Source organism: Gadus macrocephalus, chromosome 9, assembly GCF_031168955.1.
Source record: "Gadus macrocephalus chromosome 9, ASM3116895v1".
Taxonomy (NCBI): Eukaryota; Metazoa; Chordata; class Actinopteri; order Gadiformes; family Gadidae; genus Gadus; species Gadus macrocephalus.
The window spans coordinates 7,611,316-7,635,152 of record NC_082390.1 but is presented as its reverse complement, the minus strand read 5'-3'; the positions used below and the strand labels follow the sequence as shown (position 1 = coordinate 7,635,152).

Genomic DNA, 23,837 nt, shown 5'->3' with positions numbered 1-23,837 from the left:
CACACACTTTCATTAAGCCACATATCTGAAAGCCACAAACCATTGGAATTAACCGGTAGAAATGGAATATAACTCACCACACTTGCTGCTATGCTCGGTAACTGCTCAATACATTGGAATCTTGTTTATACGCAAACTTGTTTTTGGCGGTTAATTTACAAATTGTGTTTATATATATTATATATATATAAATATGTTGTATATTGATAGTTCTAATGTGTAGCATGAAGTTATGAGGTTAAATTCTAGAAACAATAATCCAATAGTTCAGTATTGGAATATTGTTTTCTAGTAATTATCACAAATCCATAACAGAATTGTGACGGCTCTCTCGTCTGTGTGTTGTTGTGGAGCTGCAGAATTGTTGCGTTTGCTCCTCCCCGTCTCTCTCTCCTCTCAGGTGGTGGTGGTTGCACCAATGTCACTTGATGTGAATGATAACCGATAGTTATGTGCAGTATGAAGCTAAATACTTCAAAACAATATTCCAATACTTTTAGCATTGGAGTAGTTTTCTAGAATTTAGAAAAAAATCCATAACAAAATATACAGTAGGTCCATAACTATTTATTTCTAATTTTTATTAAATCATTCCCAGAAAAGAAAAAAACGATATTTACAAATAATGAAACAGGAGTTTCTTCCAGACTGCTTGGCTAGGAAACACAGATCCTAGGAGTGGAACGTTCCAGTTCACAGGACAAAAAAACGTAACAACGAAATCCTACTATCGTCTAATCATCTCATCTTCTACCATTTGAAATCCATTAGTTTAAAACTGAAGGCAGGCAGCACTTCTCTCTAGTTCCTCAGCCCTATTTCTGTCAGGGTGAGCCAAGCCAAACCTGATTCTGGATAATTCCGGATGGAGCCCACATTCCAGGGAATTCAGAACGAATGAATGACCTCTCAGGGCAGCCTAGTGGGAAAAACCCCAACAGAAAAACACCAGGCTCACACTTTACAGAAGTGAGATGTTTCTAGCGCATTTACTTCATCCTAGTTCCTACAAACCTCAAATAGCACCGTGGTCACGGATGTGACGCCATGACAACTTTGATTGCAACAAGAGCAACGAGTAAGCCAGGACTAACATTACATTGTACAACAAATGTGTTTAGTCACTAAATCCTCGATTCACTCAAGAGTCTGCATCCCAATGGGGTGGTTGTGGTTCCCTCCATTGCACATAGCAAACAAACACACAGCACACTAGGCCGGTGTTAACAAACCACCTCTGCTTGCCGAGTCCAATGTTGTGCCCTGACGGAGCACCGTGGTTATTATGCAAGCCCTTTTTTTTTATTATTATCCTTGATATGCCCACGTCACTAACCGTCAACGACTTAGTATCAATGTCTGATGGAAAATAATTTACGGCTGAATTGTTAAGCTGGAATTCTACCAAATAACAGCTCATCTCTGCATGACTCAAAGCCAAATCACGTCCGGAAACAAACCTTTTACCAAGATACCAGGTATAACAGGTTATATATAAACCCCATCATTTATCTGTTCCGACATGGTCTCTTGAAAAAATAATTGCACCATTTGTAATGTATGCATGTGCTAATAATGATAATTCAATTATTAGCATGGATCAATCTAGTATGCGCTAGCATATCCCTGTTGATTGGTTGTTCTTTTCCTGATGTCGTTCTGAACATGTTATTGGCCACAGAAACTGGTGCACGAGAGCCACCCTATACATAAAGCGGTCTCCTCCATGAAGCTAGAAACGGCGACTTACCACTGGCAGGCAGGCGAAACAGGATGAAAGAGCTAACTCCATCAAATCAATAGTAGAAATAATGAAATTTAAAATTGGTTCACTGCTCTCGTAGTTTTTCCAACCAAAAATTAAATAAAATCCGTAACAAACTGATAAATACACTATGGAGAAAAGGAAATAAACAGAAACCCAAAACAGACTCAATAGTCAGTGAGACGGACGGGACGCGCTGTCTCATTAAGACACAAACGTCCTGCCTCCCGTTTTCATGGCTTGCTCGCTGAACACAACGGAAAAAGTTTTTTTTGGCAGCTTAACATATAGAAGACTGCAGAGGAGGAGAGGGGGGGGCGCCCCACAGAGTCGTCCCACAGAGACCTGATGAGACCGAGAACAATCTGAGATTCCAGCAGACTGCCCGGTGGAGGGCAGTCTGCACGCTCATGGGCTGTCCAAGTCCTTCCCGTCCTCTGCATTCTGGGCCTCGCTGGCCTCGTCTCCGGCCTTCAGGTGCTTCCTCATGTGTTTGTATTTGTCCACGTAGGCCTTCACCAGGTTGGCCACCTTCACAGGGTTGATGGCCCCGCTTTTGCTGTGGGTCACCTGGTGAGAGACGGAGACACTGCGGTGAGAAAGACCTTGGCTTCATGGTGGTGGAGCCAGGGAGGGACAGAGCCTTAGTGGTAGTGCTAGGAAGGGACAAAGCCTTACTGGTAGAGCTTGGGAGGAACAGAGCCTTACTGGTAAACTTCATACTGGTAGAACAAGGGAGGGACAAAGCCTTATTGGTAGAGCTAGGTAGGGACAGAGCCTAACTGGTAAACTTCATACTGGTAGAACAAGGGAGGGACAGAGCCTTACTGGTAGAGCTAGGGAGGGACAGAGCCTTACTGGTAAGGCTAGGGAGGGACAGAGCCTAACTGGTAAACTTTAGTGGTAGAACGAGGGATGGACTTGAGGTGAGTTCCACATTCGAGAGCTCAGCATTACTTTAGAGAGCTTTTAAGTCCAATGCCCTCAATTGTATTAAAATCAGTCAACAACGGAAAAGAACAGTGTTAAACTGATAAAATTTATTTTGATCTAGGTCATCAAAATCCGTCTTCCTTTAACAGTGTTCAATTCATAAGTTAACATAAATAAGAAATCAAAAAAGAAAAAGAAAAGCTAAAGCAAAAGCAAAAGAATGGATCACTAGATGCTTTCAGTCCAGAAGTACTGACCTCTAAAAGTGAAGTCATGCCCATCCCTAGTAGCAAGATCCAAACCCCCAATCACCACTCAGTGTAGGCAAGGCAACCTTATTTACATAGCACTTTTAATAGAGGAAGCAGACTCAAAGTGCTTCACATACAATACAATGATATAATAAAATCAAATAAGTAAAAGAAAACTAAGTCAAAGTTAAGAAGTGCATACAATAAAATGAGGCAGCACCCACCTTCTGAACGGCCTTGCGCACTATCTCCTTGTACTCGTCCTTGGTGATGTCCCTCTTCTGGTAGTAGGGCTTGATGGCCAGCTTCACCTCTTCTATCGCCCGCTCCTGCATGTGCAGCTTCTTCAAATACTGCCGGCAGAAGCATTCACATGATACACAAGAGTTCATTCCCCAATACGTTAACGCAGACAGATGTGTTATTCATCAGTGTTGACACACACACACACACACACACACACACACACACACACACACACACACACACACACACACACACACACACACACACACACACACACACACACACACACACACACACACACACACACACACACACACACACACCTCGTCGTTCCTTGGCAGGTCCCCTTCCTTGGCGTCTCCCTGGTCTTCCTGGACCAGACCCCCTGGGGCACTGGCCCTCCGCCGGGATGAGCCAGAGGCCTGACACACACACGGGGGGGGGGGGGGGGGGGAGGGGGGTTAAGGGTAATTTCATATTTTAAGGTTGTTCCTCACATATGTATTCAAAACAACAACTAGGAGTCATTAATAGCATCCTCAGCTGGGTGACTTCAAGAATCACTGATATACATGAACGGATGTGGAACGGTGCACACCGCCGGTGTTAAAATAGGATTTAAAAAACAGGAACAGTGCCACCAGCTGTTAGTATAAACGGGGGGGAACGACAGCTTTCCAATCAGGCTACCCAAAAGCCTGAAGAACGCCAGAAATGATGAGCTTAAGAAAGTTAGAACCGCACACATGAACGGCTGCTTCTGAACCAATCAGATGCCGCCTCTAAGGGAAGCCCCTACAGGCAGATATTTCAGGAAACGGTGGTTCACTTATCTGGTCGGATGGGGAGCGACCCACGACCATATTAAGTCAAGGGAAGTTAAGGTGGTTTCGTTCTTGGAATATGAAAGCAGTATATTGTATCTCTGCTTGCTTCGGATCTCAGGGATGAGTTCATCTGATATAATGGGTTTTTAATGGAGCCATTAGACAGTTGGATTTCATTCAAAACTCATCGAATGAGTTTTGTACTGCCAGGCAGCATTTTCAATTCCTGCCCTCAATGTGCCAAATATGGATCTTTTCCTATGCTGGTAAATCTCAAATGACCACAGTGACAAGCAGAAATCTATCAAAATCCTTCAAAACGGGGGGCTGTAAACCAGTGGTTGACACCCCAGACACTATGGCCATATTGTACACAAGTCTATGCTTACAACTTTTAAAACGACTTTAAAAATATTTTTTAAGACCCAGGCAATATTTCAGGACCGTGTAATCCTGTGTTGTTTCTACAATTTCTACACATTTTTATCTTCAGATGGATATGGGCAATACCTAAATTTCTATTGCCTATCTTAGCCCTATTATTTTGATCTTATTGCCATCGGTTTGTGATTGTTATTGCGTGAGAAATAACAGCTGACGCACCCTTCCCCCCCCCATTAGCAGCCATTAACAGGTTTGGACAGGTACGACAAGACCGACAGTCTGAGAAACTTGGGTGCTTTCCTAAGAAATCCATTGTCTATTGTGCCCAGCATAGCATCATGCAGCAAGCATGTCAGATCATACTGATTAGGGAGACACGTGACACCTAGTGGCCGTTTGAAGTGGGTGCACCGTGTCACTGTGTTTGTGGCGTGTGCTTACCTTATTGGCTGGTCTCCGAGCGCCTTCCTGCTTCAGCTTCAGCTTGTACAGGGCCAGCTCTAGAGAAAGGTTAAGCAAAGCATATTTAAAATTTAAGTGGAAAACCAAATGTTAAAAACACGTGTGTAACAGACAGACCACCACAACAAACCATTCGTTGCGTTTCAACTCATGGGGGAGTAAAGCAAAAAGGGTTAGAGCAGTTCCACTCTCCTCTCACTGCTTGGCAAAACTTACTGCTGGCCGATTTCTCCGGCTGCGGTCCCTCCGGCACCTCGATGTTCCAGGTCACCCGCTTCCCCTGGGATTTCGATTTGACCGCCACGGGGGCCGGAGTGGGTGCCTGCTGACACTCGCCCTGCACCTCGTCCGCCTCCCGCTCCTCCGCCGCCTCCCGCTCCTCCGCCACCTCCAGCCCAGGCTCCACCTTGACCTTCAACCCCAGCCCCAGCCCTGGCTCCACCTTGACCTTCACCCCCAGCCCTGGCTCCACCTTGAGCCCCAGCCCAGGGTCCGGCATCACCCCCAGCCCTGGCTCCACCATTAGCCCCAGCCCAGGCTCCACCTTGACCACCACCACCTCCTGCCGCTGCTGCTTGAGCGGCCCGCTGGCTCCCTGCTGCTCCCTCCTGCCCTCCGACCCCAACAGTCCCAGGTTGTCCAACAAGGAGTTCACATTGAAGTCCTCATCGGAGGAGGAGCAGGGTCGCTCCACCACCTCCTGCTTCACCATGGCGGGCGCGGGCTCCGCAGGCACTTGCAGGGCGACACTCTGAGGTGGGCATGTTACCACGGTGACAGCAGGAAAGACAGTAGAAGACGAAGGCGTTGGCGCGGGGCTCAAGGGAGGGGACGGCGGGCTAGGCGGAGGGGACGGAGGGCTAGGCGGCGGCGAGGCGGCCTGCGGGCCAGTGTTCGCCGCATCCGAGGGCTCGGACGACCAGAAGTCGCACGGCTCCTCTTTGATGTGCATCAGGGGTTCCTTCTTGATGTCCTCCGCCCTGAGCATGCCCTTCACCTCCGTCTGACAGCACATCTCCACCGTGGTCTGCTCCCGCTCGATCGGCCGCGGGCCGGGCGAGGCTTCGGCTGGCGTCTCCGTTTTAACATCTATCGAGGACTGGGGAACTTTGTCTGCCGTTGCCGCCGTCACGCTGTTGCCGTCGAAATCCGGGTCTTTGCTTTCCCTCTTGAACTCGAAGCTGGACGTTTGGCTTTCCTTCTTAGCGATGGGTTTCTTGCTTTCCCTTTTGTCGTCTTTAACCTCTTGGGGGCGGCTTGGAGTTGTTTCCTTCTTCTCCTCGTCGTCTTTCACTTTCCTCGCTTCCTTGGAGGAAGAAGTGGCCGAGCCCGATGCTTTGGAGGTGCTCTTCAAAGACGCCTCGTCTTCTTTTCGCCGCTCCCTGGAGCGAGACCTGGACCGCGGTCTCCTCTTGTCCTTGGAGCCGGTCTTCTCTCGGTCCCGAGAGCTGGAGGACGAGGGCTTGGGTGGCGATCGCTGGTTCTTCCTTGGCTCCTTCTCCCTGGAGCGGTCCATTGGACCCGGAACACCCCCTCCTCTGCCCTCCCCTCTGGCCTCCGCGTGCCGCTCCCTGCTACCGCCCGGCTTGTCCATCTTGGCGCTGGGAGGTTCTCGGCTGCTTGAGAGGGACCCAGACCTGTGAATCAACGCAAAGGACTCCTTAGTGACTACAGTGAAATCATATTATTAACTGACACACGACATACCAGATAATATCTGATGAGAGGCATACTGTAATAAGGATTTAATAATCAATTAAGTGGCATAGTGTGATTGGAAATATATGCTGGGAAACCCGGTTCAAATTATACATTGTAGATGATAAAGCAGACTATAGTGTTGACCGAGTGCTGTGATAGACGATCAATCCTGCTGTTGTGTAAATGTGCTAGTTAAACCATCCCAGTCTCCCTCTGTTTGCCTGCAATGTATCTGTGCAAGGGTTGATTGGATGATTGCTTATAGATTGTGTGTGGGTGTGGTTTTGGTTGATTGCTTTACCAGGTGTCCAAGTCAAGCAAAGAGACCCATTTATCAACCGTGCGTAGAAAAGGCTCCAAAATCTCTTACAAATGAAATGAAGTATTTGCTTCATTAGAAAGTAATCTGTATTTATCAAAAGTGTGCAAGGCAAACATACATCATCAGTAAGTAATCAATCTTGATAAATCCCATCTATTCTTAAGTGCCATGCTCGGTCAGGCTCAGACCATTTGCATTCAGAAACACCTCAAATTAACCATATACAATGGTCACAACGCATCCCTTTATCAACCATGTGAATGCGTTTTTCCGCTCACCACTATAATGGCAAAGTTAGAAGAAAATAAACTTCTCCAACACTGAAATGCTCGAGCTTGAATTAAACCAGAAGTTACTTTTTGGCTCACTTAGTGCAGGTGGCATTACAATAAAATAAAATTGCTGCATGCAGTTCATTTAGTTGGGTCAGCAGAGAGAACACTATATGAAGTCAAAAGTTTGATGCTAGACTTAACTGCCAAGCAGATCCGCAATTCTTTGAATAGGCGCAAGATGGTTTGCCAAGTCTTCCAATAACGCAAGATAAGCCATTGCACTACATAAAAAAAAAAAAAAATCACAGCTGTCTTATATAGACATATACCAGCAGGTGTTAGTGGGATTAGCCGTTACAAGCAGTATTGAAAATCTGCCTCTGACATCAGAAATGGGTGTGTCCACGTCTGTCCTAGATTTATGACGGATAGATGAGCAACGTTTGCTACAGTCCACTGGGTAGGCTGGTGGAATGATCTAGCCACCACACATCTAGGTGGACACACCCACATGTGATGTCAGTAGAGGCCGATTGGCTTGTAACGGCTAATCACACTAACATCTGGTGGTAAAATATATTACCTTTAAATGCTTTACTATTTGCTTGTGCTGTGCTTATATTTATACACATTCCTCAGTATAAGTACATTTTGGTGAATTCCATACTTGGCAATGTTCTTACGCATTCCTTACTCACAAATCTCTGCCAACAGGTTGTTTATACAACCCGGATGAAACATGGCAAGAATGCATGGGGCTTAATATCTAAGATGCACTTTAAGTAGTCCAACTTCGTGGGACATCGTTGTTTCATCACGTCAGACGTCCATAACATCTTCCGTCGCCTAATGCCCTAGCCTAGTGCAGTCGGATTCTCTTGTCATCTCGGTGACCGCCTGACGTTTTCCATTGAGGTCAAAGGAAAGAGGATAGGAAAGGACAGGACGCAATTCTTTTGACTATTAGACCGCAGACTATGTATCTACAGCAATCCGGCAAATGCCAAATGAGCCTGATGGTGTCTTGTTACACATCCTATGAAACACCTTGTAAAGAATCCTACAACAAGAATCCTACAACACCTTTAGGCAGGATGAATCCAATGGAAGAATAGGAGATACCCATTATATCATTATTAGACTTTAGAGTAAACATGTTTATTGAACTGTTGCCATCAACATGGCAGATGTCAATCATGCAGTGAATTTCTACCAGAGCCGAGTCGGACGCTGCGCTCAAGGCTCATCGAACGTAGTTTCACCTGGAACCTGATCGGGGCCTCCTCCTCTTCCTCCTGCGAGAGGAGGACGAGTCAGACCGGGAGCTCCCGGAGGAGGAGCGGGGCCTCCTCCTGTCCCTGGATCTGGACCTCCTGGAGCGCCTCTCCCTCTCCTTCTCCTTCTCCCTCTCCTTCTCCCTCTCCTTCTCCTTCTCCCTCTCCTTCTCCCTCTCCTTCTCCCCTCCTCGCCTCCTTCCCCCCTGGCCCGAGGAGGCGCGCTCTCTCCCCCCGGTCCGGCCGCCCTCCTCGGAGCTGTTGGACCGAGCGCGCCGGCCCCCGGGGGACACCGGGGCCCCTGACCCCTCGGGAGTCAACCCGCTAGGACCCGCGGCCCGGGAGCAGGGAGTGGTGACGCGCTCCGACTTTATCTTCCGGTCTCCGTTGGGGTCCTTGCCGGAAGGCGGTCTGGAGGGGGCCGGATCGGCCCGGGGTGGGCCGGAGGTAACAGTGTTGGCGGGGGACCGGCTGGTCTGTACCCGGGCCTCCGTCGGCTCCTTGGTCTTGTCTGACCGGGACGCGGTAGCCGGGGTCCGACCCGGTGAGGAGGAGGAGGAGGGACGGTGGGCGCAGGTTCCCCCAGACTCGGCTAACCCGGGCTCTAGCTTGACCTTGACGTCGGCCCGCAGTGTTTGTGTTTCCTGGGTCTTCAGTTCCCCCTGAGACCCGGAGCGGGCTGCGGGTTCAGGACCGGCCCCGAGCTCTTCCGGTTCTCGTTTGACCACAAGACGCTCTCCTGAGCCGGCGTCTCCCCGCGTCACCCGCCGCACCTCCCCCGCCGTCCTGGCCTCAGACTCTGTGATCCTGCGCTCCGATGCCTCTCTCTTAACGGGAACGCTACTCCGAGACGGCGACGGGTCCCGATGCGCCGCCTCGCTCTTAACGGGAACGGCGTTCCGTTGCGGTGAAGTGGAGCGATGCAACGCCTGGTCCCGGAGCGTCGGGATCCGGCGGTCCGACGGCTCACTCTTAATAGGGACGGCGTTCCGAGGCGTCGAAGGATTCCGGGGAGGTGACGGCTCCCGCGGCGACGGCTCCCTCACAACGGGAACGGCTTCCCGCAGCGTTGACGCTTGGTTCCGGGGCGCAGTGATCCTGCGCTCCGACGCCTCGCTCTTAACAGGAGCGGCATTCCGGTGCAGCGGGGGGTCCGTCTGCGGCGCCTGGACCCGGGCTTCGCCGTCCGAGCTGTCCGAGTCGGACATGGTGGGGTTGAAGGGGTCGTAGATGTCCTCCACCTCCTCTTCCTGTTTAAGTGGGGCCCGCGAGGCCACCAGCTTCTGCTTGTCCCGGCGGTCCTGTGTCCGCCGCTGCTGCTGCTGCTGCCGTCTCCTCGCTTCTTCTTCCTCCACCTCGGAGCTGTCCTGCTGGCCGCCGCTGTCCCGGGACCGGGCTGCCGCCGCCGCCGCCGCCGCGCCGCTCAGACGCTGCGCACGCCACGAGTTCCCACTGTTGGCGATGCGGAAACTCACGCCCGCCGAGGAATACGATGAGGACGATGCTGATGTCGATGGAGCGGCGGAAGACGAAGACGAGGAGGAGGACGAGGAGGAGGAGGACGAGGCGGCAGCGGGCTGGCCGGACAGAGAGCGGGAGGAAGAGGAGGGGCAGAAGGAGTTGGAGAAGCCAGACGAAGGCCCCGCTCTCTCGGCCACGCCCTGCCTCTGGGAATGTCCCTGGTGCCGGCCTCGGGTCTGGTCCACGCCCTGCTGCCTGCCGCCCGTGTCCCCGGCCAGACTGTGGATACCCCTCCCGGGCACGCTCCCGCTGTCGCCACGACGACCGTCGCCCCTGGCAACGGCACCGCCGCCCCTGGCAACGGCACCGCCGCCCCTGGCAACGGCACCGCCGCCCCTGGCAACCGTCCCGCCGCCCCTGGCAACCGTCCCGCCGCCCCTGGCAACGGCACCGCCGCCCCTGGCAACGGCACCGCCGCCCCTGGCAACCGTCCCGCCGCCCCTGGCAACCGTCCCGCCGCCCCTGGCAACCGTCCCGCCGCCCCACACAACAATGGCACCGCCGCCCCTCGCAACAACGGCACCGCCGCCCCTGGCAACAACGGCACCGCTGCCCCTCGCAACAACAGCACCGCCGCTGCCGCTGCTGCTGCTGCTTCTGTCCCTGCTACCGTCGACACGACTGCCGTTGCTACTGCTGCTGCTACTGCCGTTGCTGCTGGTTCTACTCTGGGCGTTCCCAGCGTCCCTCCCGGCACCCCCGCTGCCCTCCCGCTTTATCTTGGGGATCCTGGGGAGCCCGGACACGTTCTCCCAAACCGCCTTGGTGGGGGCCTTTTTGGCCTCGCTCACGCTATTCCTTTGGTGGGGGTGCGCTCCGTCTGTCCCCCGGGGGCCGGAAGAGGCGGAGGGGCCGTGTCTGTGGGGATGGGGGGGAGCCGGCGGTAAGCGGGGGTGACCGAGGGCGGGCGGGTGCGAGTGTGGAGCAGGCAGGCTGTGGGGCGGATGGGCCTGGGGGGCTGAGGGCAAGCAGGGGGAGCTGTGGGAGGAGGCGGAGGGGGAGGGGAGGGAGGGGAAGGGGAAGGAGGTGAGGGAGGGGGAGGGCATGGACGAGGAGCTGGCCCCTGGGCTCACGAGCGAAGAGGGTCTCTCTGCAAAACAGATGACAGAATATAAGTGGATATGCGTGGCTTTAAAAGAGGAACCGACACACTCAGCTGTTTTCTATTACGAGAATGTTCTGCTTCAAAGACATGTAGTGAAAATAGTTTTGGCCTTGAACATCAACTCAGCCTCTGAACAATATTAATTTTTGGACAGAGTCCTGAAGCAGACGTTAAAGGTAACCCACCTGGCTGCAGAGCCTTGAGAGTGCCGTCCCGGTTGATGACCACAGCGGAGCTGTCCATCATGAGCATACTCTGTCCTGATAGGATGCTGCCCAGCAGGTCCGGCACAGGGGTCGCCTCGGTAACGCACCGCGACGACGTGGGCATGGCCCCGCCCCGTCTGTTGACACCACGGGAGGAGAAGGTGTTGGAAAACAAGAACGAGAACACACAGCAGAAAACATAGGGCAGGGGATGCTGGATGCAACCCTGGCTAGGTCTATAAAATGCCGGTTTAGGATGATATGGATATGTTGAACTTCAGAACCACCCAGCTGGTGTTCGCTGACAGTGAAAAAACGATTTAGTTCTTTGGTTAATGTAGTTGTCTTTGTATTTCTGACTAGGTGGCATATTCACAATCAGTGGCACGCAGGAGCAGCTTCCAAAAGGTAAGGGACTGAGAACGAAAACTTTTCCTGATTTGTGACAAATCCTTGGTGGTCTTGACGTCGTTCATACAGTGTTTATATTTTGGCTTGGTATATTTGTGCTCTTATAATTGCCATTTATCCCTGGGAAGCTCTTTGTACGTTTTGAAAAGTGAAGTATAAAATATTATCATCATCATCATCATCGTATTGTGGTGACAAGGGGTCGGAGGTCAGAGGGGTCACCTGGACAGGCCGGTAGTGATTGGCCGAGCGACCGGCTGGTGGGAGCGCAGAGCGGAGTGGGAGATGCCTCGTCGCTTGGCCTCTAGCAGAGACGTGACCTGGGTATGCAGCTCTTCCTCCTCAGCCCTGGACCACCATCATCATCATCATCATCATCATCATCATAACAGTTAGACCCAGTCAGGATCCCTTACTTAACTTAGGATAACTAAAACCAATGAGAGTTCTCATGAACAAACTTATTTCCTTATGAATATCTGGATTCAAAGATAGATCGACGTCTGTCGATCTAATTGTAGAAAACGCTATGAGGAAACGCTACTCAACTGTAATGGAAATTTCCATAAGACATGATTTTCCCAAGACACTGGATCACTTATTATTATGAGTTATTATTTATACCAAACATTTCACAGTTGGTCTGCGCCATCAGCCTTGTGGGGGGGGGAACTTAAGGCCGCCACGGCTGATCTACAGCAACACCATGAGCTACGTCGTGGGAGTAATGGCATCCCCGTCTGCAGCTGTGAATCAAGGATGTTTCCCTGCTCCCCCAGCGTGCCTTTTAATACCGTGTTAACAATAAACCCTTAGTCAACTCTGACCTGAATACAGTCCATAGAACGTCCGCCACACGTCCTAGCGGGAGGCGACCCATACCGCCGCGCTCAGCGGAGCTCCCGGTGTAATAACACACCTGGCGTTCTCCGAGGTCGCTTCATAGATAGATTAGCGCTGGAACCTACCCGTCCACGTCTCCGTCCAGGTCGGCGGGGTCTCCGTAGACGGAGAGCGACGCGGCGCCGATGTCGGCCCGCATGTTGCCCAGCGTGTGCTCCGACGGCCGGACCACCGAGGGCAGCGTCGAGCCCGCCTTGGGCCGTGCGATCCCCAGGCTCTTGGCGATGCGGCTACGGGACGAGGCTGGGGTCTTCGACACCTGGATGGCGCAGGGTGGGCAGAGACACAGTCACACACACATACACACTATTTTAACAACTATACATGATTTAAAAAGGAAGTAAAGTTGTTGAATGATCACACACTCTAAGCAGAGCACTTCAAAACGACCCATGATAGTCGAAATCTTTGTTGAAATCTTAAGTGTTTATTATAGAAACCGAAACAGCAAGTGCAGAATTCAAATTTAAATCGGACAAAGGGGGGATTTTTCCATAAACTTATTACGATACAGTTGACATAAATGGGAGAGGTTTCCTCCCCCACAAAAAAAGAATGTTCTCCCTTCCTGATTAAGGGGAATTTATGACTTGGACACTGTAATGGTTCAGGAAGTGGTCAAGGCCACTTCCTCCTCAACCAGCCATCTTTCACCCTCTACAACAGCCCCTATAATATAACATCACTGTCTACAACAGCCCCTATAACATAACATTACCATCTACAACAGCCCCTATAACATAACATTACCATCTACAACAGACCCTATACTATAACATCACTTTCTACAACAGACCCTAGAACAGAAAATCACCATCTACAGCAGACCCTAAAACATAACACCATCTACAACAGACCCTAAAACATAACATCATGTACAACAAACCCTAAAGCATAACATCACCATCTACAACAGACCCTATAACATTAAATCACCTTCTACAACAGACCCTAGAACATTACTTTTGCCATCTATTGGAACCCTATTATATGTGAGCAATTCTAACTTTTAAAATACATCCATGCTCAGTGTAGTTAAAGGAAGTTCGTTCATATTTCTTGAGTGTGGGTAGCCTGCAGTGTCAAATGGAGGGAAAGGGTTTTGAACAGTGAATGTCGAGACATGTGTTTTGTCCGTCATTGATTAGAACGGCCGTACCTCAGGCATGAAGTGCATCGCAATGTTATTATTAACGTATAGGTTACAGAGTTTATCGTAGCCATGTGAACGCACAGTTTATTCCCGGTGTTGAAAACGTTTGGCCAAAATCTTTCTTGATACAAGACAGTGAATAAACAGGCTGTTGAGGTCAGTATGGGCTTTGAATAGATGATCAACGATAGCCCCCCTTATGCCGCGTTTCCACTGCAGGGTGCGGAACGGATCGGATCGCAAAGGGGCGGTAGGGAGGGGGCAGTATAGCCCAGCTCAGTTCCGAGGTCGCGTTTCCACTGCCGACAGTACCCTTGGTGGTAGGCCGGATGTCAATCGCCGCGGCAGCTACGTAAACATCGTAAACAACGTCTTCCTCCGCAAGAATGCAGACGAACGTCTCCACCTCCTTGTTCGCCCAAGCAAGCTTTTTACGCGACATGTTAATTGTAAAGAATAATACCTCGAGGCTACTGTTTGTTTGTTTTTATCCCCGCGTCACCCGGAAGTGACGATTCTGTCGACCAATCAACGGAGGGGGGGTGTAGCTAGAATTCCAGGGTACCCTTTCAGGCGTCTGGTCTCGTTTTGGGTACCGCAACGGAGGAGTCCCTAGAATGGGGTCGGAACGGGTACGGCAAAGTCCGGGTCACGCCCACTTTTGGCGGTGGAAACGCGATCCGACCCGCACCTTTGCGATCCGATCCGTTCCGCACCCTGCAGTGGAAATGCGCCATTAGACACACTTTGCCTGCATGCCTATCTGCTTCAGCGTCTCAACCTTTAATACCAGTTCATTATTGAGCTTTGCATTGCAAACAATCTGACTCTGTACCCAAACAGCCGCCTACTACTGCAGTCTAGACCTACAACTCCCAACAACTGTCTCAATGCTGCGGCCTACTGTCTCACTGCAGCACTGCACCCCGAATCAAGATGGAGGCGGGCCGGAGCTATCAGGTTTTGATGGACAGTTTGAGGATCCAATGAAGTGACGAGAGTTATCCACAATTGTAGTGGCAATTCTTGTTGTCCCAATTGTAAGTGCTTCTCACTTGTTTAGACCAATATCTTTAGTGGACCGACAGCGATATATCTTTTTTTCTTTCTTCTGATGAATGTATTTATTGTAAGTTACTTTAGATAAAAGCGTCTGCTAAATGCCCATTAAGGAAAATAACTAAACATGATGAAACATGCAGAAAGGAGAGCAGCAACGCCACGTTTGAAAATGGGGGATTATTATCCGTTTGTTTTGCTTGTGCAGAAATGACCTCCATACGACCCCATCCCTTTGGCGACCCCCAGGAGGGGAGTCATGGATCCACCAGGCTCTCTGGAGAGAGCAGTAAACAGGTGTTGGTACCACGAGAGGAGTGACTCACCTGCTTCCTCCTGGACTTCCTCCTCACTTTCCTCCTCCTCCTCCTGACGCCGGTGGTGCCGGCCTTGCCACTCTGCCCCTTGGTGGACGACACCTTCCTGGCTTTTCTACGCTTGGCTGTGAACACGACAAAGGGACCCCTGGTTAACGAGTGACTCAGGGTTTACCAGCGCATGCATGTCTGGAAATATGCACTTATTGTATGCTGTACGTCCTGGCACTTAATGTACAGACTTATTGTATGTTGTACGTCCTTGCACTTAAAAACAGTACTAAGCATTGTGTAGTCTCATCCTAGCTATCTTTGTTGTATACGGGGGAAGGGGTTAACCTAGCAATTGTAAGTGATTGGCACTTGATTCTATAAAAATTCTTACTCTACCGACAGCGATATATTGTTGTTTCTCTTTCTTCTGACAATTGTACTCATTGTAAGTCGCTTTGGATAAAAGCCACACTATTTTAGTACTGTACAGAGATTAAAGAGATTTCTTGTCCTATTTTAGGACAAACCCAAAATGTGTGCGTGTGTGTGCGTGAAACAGTAGAGCACCTCCGTGACACTTCAATACACACCCTGTTTCAGGCTTTCAGTTTAAGCATCATTCACTATCAACCTTGACACACAGCGAGTATCAGTTCAACAGTTACATGTGTTGTATCAGGTCTATTTATGCATCGAGTTACATATCGTCTTCTACGGTCATGTTCTACACTGTTTGTTTCTACACTGAGCTCAGTCTAACTCCATGTGACTGAACCTCTGAACGTGTACCCGGGCGGTGTCGGGATCGGTGCGCGGCGTTCCAGACTCACGTCGCCGACCCGCGGCCGGGCGCCAGCTGAGGTCCCGGATGTAGACGGCCGTGTTGAGGCCCGCCACCACCGCGTTGATGGTGTCGTCCAGCCAGGTGGTCTGCATCATGTACGTAGGAGCCAGCTGGTCCGACACACACCAGGCGTTACATTCAGGACAAAACACAGCAGTAGGACTACAGCTCCCAGCATGCAACACAGAGCTCAACTCCTCTGACACACATGGGTTAGGTAAACCAGGCGGAAAATGCTAACAAACGTGTCAGATCAAAACAACAGCAAATTATTTAGCCCCAACAATCAAACCAAGCATGCAAGTCCCACTAATAAGATATTAATTAAGTCATCAACATCATTTATTCACTCATATTTATACTTGGAAAGTTTGCACTTAGATACATTCTTACGAACAAATTGATCAAAATCAAGCAAAGTGACGCCATTCACTGTGTATCCTCTCGTGCCGAATCCGGTTTGAAGTAAAGCAAAAACGTATTCTAATCTGGGAAAAGCCTTACATGCAGATTTCTGTCTTTTAGGATCGTTATTCAGTCTTATTTCTTGTTTTTCACGAACTCAAACTCCCTCCCCCCTGTGCCGAGTGGTCCTAGCATTTTTTGCATGGAAAAAGGCTTCGAAGGGCATTCTAGTCATCACCCTCACACGGCTAGTGCCAGTCACACCACAGTAATGAGGCTTGTGTCAGTTTAATCACACACCACGCCACGCCGCTTTGTTATGCTGCAGGGAGAGAAGAAGAAGCCAAGACGAGAAGCCACACTCCTCATGCCAAACCTGCGCGGTGCGTGCCTGGGTGATGCGGTGGCGGTTGACGTTGGCCCGGACCCGCTCGCTCTGCTGGGTGCGGGCGATGGCGCGGGTCAGCCCCGGGCCGGCGGAGCCACGGGGGCTGCGCATGGAGGAGGACCGGGCGCGGGCCGGGAGACTCTCCGCCTCGCTAAGCTCCTCGTCAGGGAGCCCTGAAACAGCACAACCCCCCCCCGGGGTGAATATCCTCAACAAGCACTGCAGGCTCCTAAGATAAGGTCTGGAAGCGTTTAGGTTGGTACTGATCCACTACTTGACGATGGCTTCAGTTTCTAGTTTTAAAAAGAGGACTGGAAAATTAAGATTTGTTGATATTCGATGTCTCAATCTCTAGGTTAAACACTGGTGATTGCATGCATTAACCTGTGATTGGCTGATGGGGTGAACCGTCAACTGCTTATTAGGCGTTGATGCGACACACCTGTCCTCCACTTATTGACGCTGTATTGAGGGGTCGTTTACAGTGGAGCAGGCAGCTCTGCCCCACAATCGAAAAACCATGAAACCATTTTCTAAAGACAATGTTTGTTCCTCCTTTACGAATCATACTATCTACACTAATGGAAACCATTTCTATAATTTCAATAAAAATAAAATGGCTTTTTATCCGATTCCTAATACCACTTCTCTGCAGTCGGTCCGACTGTTTTTGGAGAAATTAATGCTGTGATCTCTGATTGCTGATTGGTTAACATCCTCAGTGGGCTTACTGGAGTTGCGGTTGTTGGCCTCGCACTCGGGGCAAAACCATTCCTCCACCGGGACAGCATCAATCGGGGGGGTCAGGCACTCCATGTGGTAGCTACGGCAACAAACACACAGATCCCAAAACTTGGATGGGTGGAGACAGGAAGAACCTACACTAGGGATGCTCGATTTTGAAAGAAATGAGAATCACGATTTTTTTGTTCAAGATTGAAATCACGATTCTTCAGACGATTCTTTTTGAGTTTGAAAAAAAAAGTATTTCAGTATTTAAAAAAAAATAAAAACTGTAACCGAGTTTACAAAAAAATCTTCAATTACACAGTACACAAACTGTTCAAATAAAAAAATAGAAAATGTTCAAATTGAAAATAATGTACAAATAAATATGTATCCAGCTGTTCTGTAATTTCTATAAAACGATCAATGAATAAAATAAATATACTAGAAAATTAAATAAGACCGAACAATTGGTTATAATCGTCTATCTTGCTGTCGTTGGGGTTGTGGTCTTGTTTCTTTGTCAATTCGTCATAAGCAACTTTGTGATTGCGTCTCACGTCCCGTCCACACTAACCCGGGTAATTGTAAAAACGCACATCCGCAATGAAAATGATCTCCGACCACAATATCGTTTTGATATCGTTTTCGGAATGTCCATGTTCCAAACTGAAATTATTTTGATAAACAGTTGTTGTCATGGCAACGCCGCCACGCCTCTCTATTTAGATTACAGGCGCGCAATCAGCTGATATTTGCAGTTGATCAGCTGGTTAATCATTTTCAACCCGGTCTTGTCTCCGGCGTTGGAGCAACAAATATGTTTGAGCCAATATGTGGAGTTGTATCTGGAGATAAATTATTAAGTTGGCAACTGTCACGAGACACGCATTGCTTGAATAACAATTAAAAGAACATCCCCATCAATTCTCTAAAGTCGATAAGCATGACTTAATTCATGACTACCATGTCCAGTTTTGCTGTTGTTATGTGTTAGCTGAGAGTGAAAAGGATTTAAAGGATAACTACAAATAACCAATGTTAGGGAAATCTGTTTGTTTTGTTGCGCGTTTCTGGATTTTTTTATATATATATATATATATATATCGGCCGATGTATCGGCATATCAGATTTTTAAATCACAAAATATTCGTATCGGTATCGGCCTTAAAAATCCTATATCGGTCGGGCTCTAGTGTGTATAGACATTTTGTAAGGTGGGTATCCTATTCAATAGTGTGTATCTGTTGTCTATTCTACTTTCTGCTGTGGCCTCCCTGATCTCAGGTGAGGCGGTGGTCTAGCCGGGGTTACCCCCCACCCCCCACTCACCCAGCATCGCAGCCGTCACACAGCAGCAGGCGGTCCTCACGGTCGCTCCCCTGACACACCTCACAGGTGACCTGCTCCAGCTCCAGGTTCACCACCTCCTCCATGCCCTCCTTCACCGGCTTCTCCACCATGATCTGAACCACAACGGAGAGCCGTAACACACTGTGCAGCCGGGCCTTCGTGGACGCATGGAGCTTTGGATGTAACACTACAGCAGAGGATGATCTCCAGGGTTGCCTGTTATGATACCCTTGAGCTAACAACAAGACAACACCGTTGAGCGCAGGTAACCTTTTACTACGGAGGTCATTCTGCATGAAATGCAATGCATAAGGCATAAGGAATATGACCACATATACTCGAGGTGATTAGAATTACTCGGTAAAGAGGGATGATGTGGATGTGGACGGATAAGGCCATGAATCCATCGTGTACTGCTTAGCCACAACGGCAGACAGATGGGATAATATGGCGTGAGCTATTTAAGAAATGGTGCATTGCATTGGGCATTCTTGTTAGGTGTTGGAACACAGGGATAGTAAAATATGGCAAAGAAAGTAAAGAAAACAAACTCACCATCTTCTGAACTTTTCCTCCGTAACATTTCCGCAGGTAGATGCTACCAAACACAATACGGTCCACGGGACAGGAGTTTGCGTTCTGTGCATCGGAAGGAACAAAAGACAATTCATCAAAAGAGTAGAGAGCGAGAGTCACATTTGGGGGGGGGGGAGAGAAAGGTACAATCCAAATCGATTGGATGATCTTTGACAGAATCGATTCCCTGAAATGTTGCGCCTGACTGAGGCCTTGAGAGCAGAGGCTCCGCCCACCTTGGACCACAGCAGGATGCAGTCCAGGCAGAAGTAATGCTGGCAGCTCTCGGGCGTGGCCACTGGCTGGCTGCCAAACGAGTTCAGACAGATGGGACACTTCTCTGCGTCCTCGTCGGAACTCATCCCGTCCAGGTCGGCGGAAGTGCCGGCAACCGCGCCTTCGGCGGGCTTGCCGTCGTCGTCGTCGTCCTCTTCCTCTTCATCGTCGTCTGGGGGAAGATGAGAACGGAAAATGTCACTTTACCTTGAATGATATGGCGGCCATGTGGCCATCAAGCTGGCAGATGTTATACATCTACTTCTTGGGAATCCGAATACAACATACGTTGTTCATGCGGCACTCGTGTGATATTGTACTTTTGCTTTATGAAGTGTTACTGTAAATGACAAATTTATATAAAATAATTGAACCGTTACAAAAACTAAAAGGAAAAACTAAACAATGAGTCGAGTCAGACTATTGACGTCCACTAAAAGTCTGCATCGTGACAGCCCTATTTCTAACTGCTTGGTGGCACGAGAAAGGGAGCATGGTGGCACAGCGTCCATGAATGACATTCTTTAGGGAATACCTTGGAACATGTCTGCAGCACATGTTGGCACTCTGTGTGTTCCTCAAGTAGTAATAGCAAACATTAATATCCAGAAGTAAAAGAAATGCAAGAGTAAAGAGTGCAAGAAAGAGTAGGAAGACTGGCCTCTAGGAGAGGTTTGTCAACATTTAAACAACACTGGACTACAACCAACAAGGTCACTACGACTTCTTCCGGATGCTTTGAGTAAACCCGTCAAACTCTAGTGAGCTTATGTAAACAGAGTTACATCCCACTAAAGCCACTACAGACTTTACTCAAATCCACATGTTCTCACCATCACTGTCTTCCTCATCTTCCTCCTCCTCTTCCCCATCAAGGAGGTCATCCCCTTCTCCGCTCTCAGAATCACCCTCCTCTTCCTCCCCAGAGTGGTCCTCGGCTTCGTCAGAGTCATCTGTCAAGGAGGAAGTACAAACATGCATTTTTTTTGTACCCTTTACATTGGAATGCATGAATCTGGTGCACTTTGACAGGAGAATATGCACTTAAATCCTATTCAAACAGTCCTGTGTATTACTGTAGATGGGATTATTGGTGTTGTAACTTTGCCTTTTGTGTCTTCATTTACAGATTTTTATATAGTAATATTTAAACAAAAAATGCCACAACGCAAATATAATTTGCACAATTTATTTACAGATTTTTGCCTGATGCTTAAACACTAAACATGGTTGCTATGCCCAAAGCATAACTGTTTTTTACATAAGACACGATTATTCAAAAATGAAATCTCCTGCAACAATGGGCCAAACACATCTTTTTAAATTATAAACCTAACTAAAATTTGAAAAGAACACAGACTCACACACATAAAAAATAAAGCGAATTGAATACCAATCAGTGTGAGCCTTAGCACTACAAATAGACCTCAGGTGAGCTCAGCTCCTTTGTGAGACAGTGAGAGTCAGGGGAAGAGGACAAGAGAGCGATGATAAGCTTGTTATTGCTTAAAACACTTCTTCTTAGTCTTGGGAGTCAAAAAGTGATGAGAAAATTATAAAATAAATATAAGTCATACATAATAGAAACTATTCATGATCTTTTAAGAAGTCCTTAGGTTTTTTCCCTGCATTTATGCTAATGACCACATGCTTACAGGCGATTAGCATAAATCCCTAACTAAAATACGCGATGAAAACTGATTTTATATGGCAATAAAAAACAACATCGGATCTAACAGTATGGATTCATTTTTCAAAGTTCCCGAAAATACCTAGGCTATAAATTCCTGACTGGATATAAGCTCCTGTAAAGGCTATGAGTGATCCCAAAAAGAGCGACAACACGCACACACACACATAGGCCTACACACACATAGGCCTACACACACATAGGCCTACACACACATAGGCCTACACACACATAGGCCTACACACACATAGGCCTACACACACATAGGCCTACACACACGCATAGGCCTACACACACACATAGGCCTACACACACACATAGGCCTACACACACACATAGGCCTACACACACACATAGGCCTACACACACACATAGGCCTACACACACACATAGGCCTACACACACACATAGGCCTACACACACACATAGGCCTACACACACACACACACACACACACACACACACACACACACACACACACTACTAGAGGAAAAACGGCACGGAGGTTGCGGTTTATAGATACAATAAAATGATTGGGCTCAGAGGGTTTTTAACACTGGTGGTCATGTAGCGACACATTTTAGCAACTTACTTTCTCTCTCTCTCTCTCTCTCTCTCTCTGTCTGCCTCTCTCTCTCTCTGTCTGTCTCTCTCTTTCCTTCTTTCTTCGATCTTCCGCTTCACTCGCTACTGCTAGAATCAATGTAACTTTGCAACCGTGTAGGGTAGCCTACTGCCAACAACTGCCACACTCGCTGTGTATTTTTCTTGATGTTGGTTACGTGACGATGTGCCGCGTGCTGCGCAATTGACGTTACGCGCTGTACATTTTCTAAAAGGAGCTACGTAAAAAAAAAACAATAATAATTAGGAGAAGGATTTTTATTGCAGCGGCGGAGAAAAACGTTCACACAGCAGCGGCGGCGCCGCTGCTGTGTGAACGTGGGGGAAACACTGATTGCATCTTACCAGAGATGTCCCACACAGTGGGCCTCTTCCTCTTGCCATGAGCCTGGTTCTTGTTGATCAGCTCATCCTGGCTGTCCTCTTCCTCCATCTTTGACCATCAGAAGTCCAAGCTCTGATGTAATGAGATCATCAAAAACTTAACTAACAGGTGGGGTCTTTTGCAGGGATGACCACATCAAAATATTAAACACACATTGAAAGGAATATGTTAAAACAATACTGAATGTGCCGGTTTCAGAAAGGTCAGTACATGTATGGAGTTCAATGATGTATACTGGTACTTACTATTTAGAAGACTGGGGACTTTTGGATAATCCTTCACCTTTAAGGCAGTTTAAACTGTTATTCTTCAAGGAACACACACACACACACACACACACACACACACACACACACACACACACACACACACACACACACACTACCATCTGTATGCATGCATGTATACATGCATCAAGAAAGCAGAACTTGTCGAAGGCAAGCCTCTGCTTCGCCCGCATGTGTGTGTGAGACTGTTCCTGCTGGTGGTGGGGGAAAGAGAGACGCCTCCTCGCTAGCATTCCGCCTGCAGTGTGTGCGGGGCTTGGGGCTAGCAACGGTTGTAAACAAAGGTGACAGCGAGAGTGGCACCAAACAATAGGGCTGGCCCTCGGAAACACGGGCACCTGGGCGAAGAAAATGCAAGGGCTAAAGCGGGTGTCCACCGTCCGCCCCCCCACGCCTCGGACCACAGCAGTCCTGCTGCACAGACATGAACCCAAGCAGGCTAGCTAGTCCTGCTACATGGAGTTAGCACCAGGTCCAGCTTCTCACTCGTAAAGACAGTAGTTAAGTAACGTCAATCGTGCGTATGTTTACATTTAGTCTATTATATGGCGGGGGGATGTCCATTTCAAACATATAATGTGAATTTCACACCTACCCTGTTAAGTTGGGAGAGACATGAGTAGTGTGTGGTCTCTGCCAGCGTTGAGTGACACCAGCGGCTGGATGTGTACGGCAATGCGGCGTTCACGTCACGTAGGACGGAAGTGAACGCTGGCTGTTGGGAGGTATTTTGTTTGCTGTTCAATCGCTTCTTTTTCTTTTTTATGTACTGCCTGGTCGGGCCTATAGGGCCTTTCAGAATATAACAAAGTCTTAGTTGAAATGTCTGTTAAATTTTTTTATAGTATATCTATGATGGAACGGAATTACGGTTGCGAAATGGGTAATTACGGTAAATCCCATGTAGCCTGAACGCAACATCATGGCTGAGCGGACTCAAATCACAGTGAGACATGTCAATCTGTGTGTTTCAGCCATGGACATATGAAAGAAGCAAACCTTTGGTCGACTTCGATTGTACATATTGAAACGTAGCACCTCCCCCTGCCCTATCTCAAAGTTGACGATTATTATACGATTAATTTGCGTATTATTCCAATAGTATTATAGCGGCGCACAGTAAGTAAAGCAGAGTCAAACACGTGTATAATAATCGCATTTAAGATATATTATT

At 48.6% G+C, this 23,837-nt stretch overlaps 1 protein-coding gene across 2 annotated transcripts; it reads right to left on the bottom strand.

The window, feature by feature from the left end:
• Positions 1–547: 547 nt before the first annotated feature.
• Positions 548–23,433, bottom strand: phrf1 (PHD and ring finger domains 1). 2 transcript variants are annotated; one of them, XM_060060560.1, is made up of 20 exons: positions 23,259–23,433; positions 22,622–22,658; positions 22,337–22,448; positions 20,511–20,630; positions 19,638–19,849; positions 19,381–19,464; positions 18,805–18,938; positions 17,478–17,569; positions 16,735–16,919; positions 15,940–16,063; positions 15,125–15,240; positions 12,652–12,845; positions 11,906–12,031; positions 11,252–11,409; positions 8,429–11,051; positions 5,085–6,505; positions 4,848–4,906; positions 3,519–3,617; positions 3,174–3,302; positions 548–2,335 (listed from the first exon to the last, which is right to left on the bottom strand). In XM_060060560.1, the coding sequence occupies exons 3-20, from the start codon at positions 22,422–22,424 to the stop codon at positions 2,174–2,176; spliced, it is 6,126 nt and encodes a 2,041-aa protein (XP_059916543.1). In that variant the 5' UTR covers positions 22,425–22,448; positions 22,622–22,658; positions 23,259–23,433; the 3' UTR covers positions 548–2,173. The 2 variants fall into 2 exon arrangements, with proteins under 2 accessions (XP_059916543.1, XP_059916542.1); XM_060060559.1 differs by having other exon boundaries at positions 22,622–22,675; positions 23,259–23,431.
• Positions 23,434–23,837: the final 404 nt, after the last annotated feature.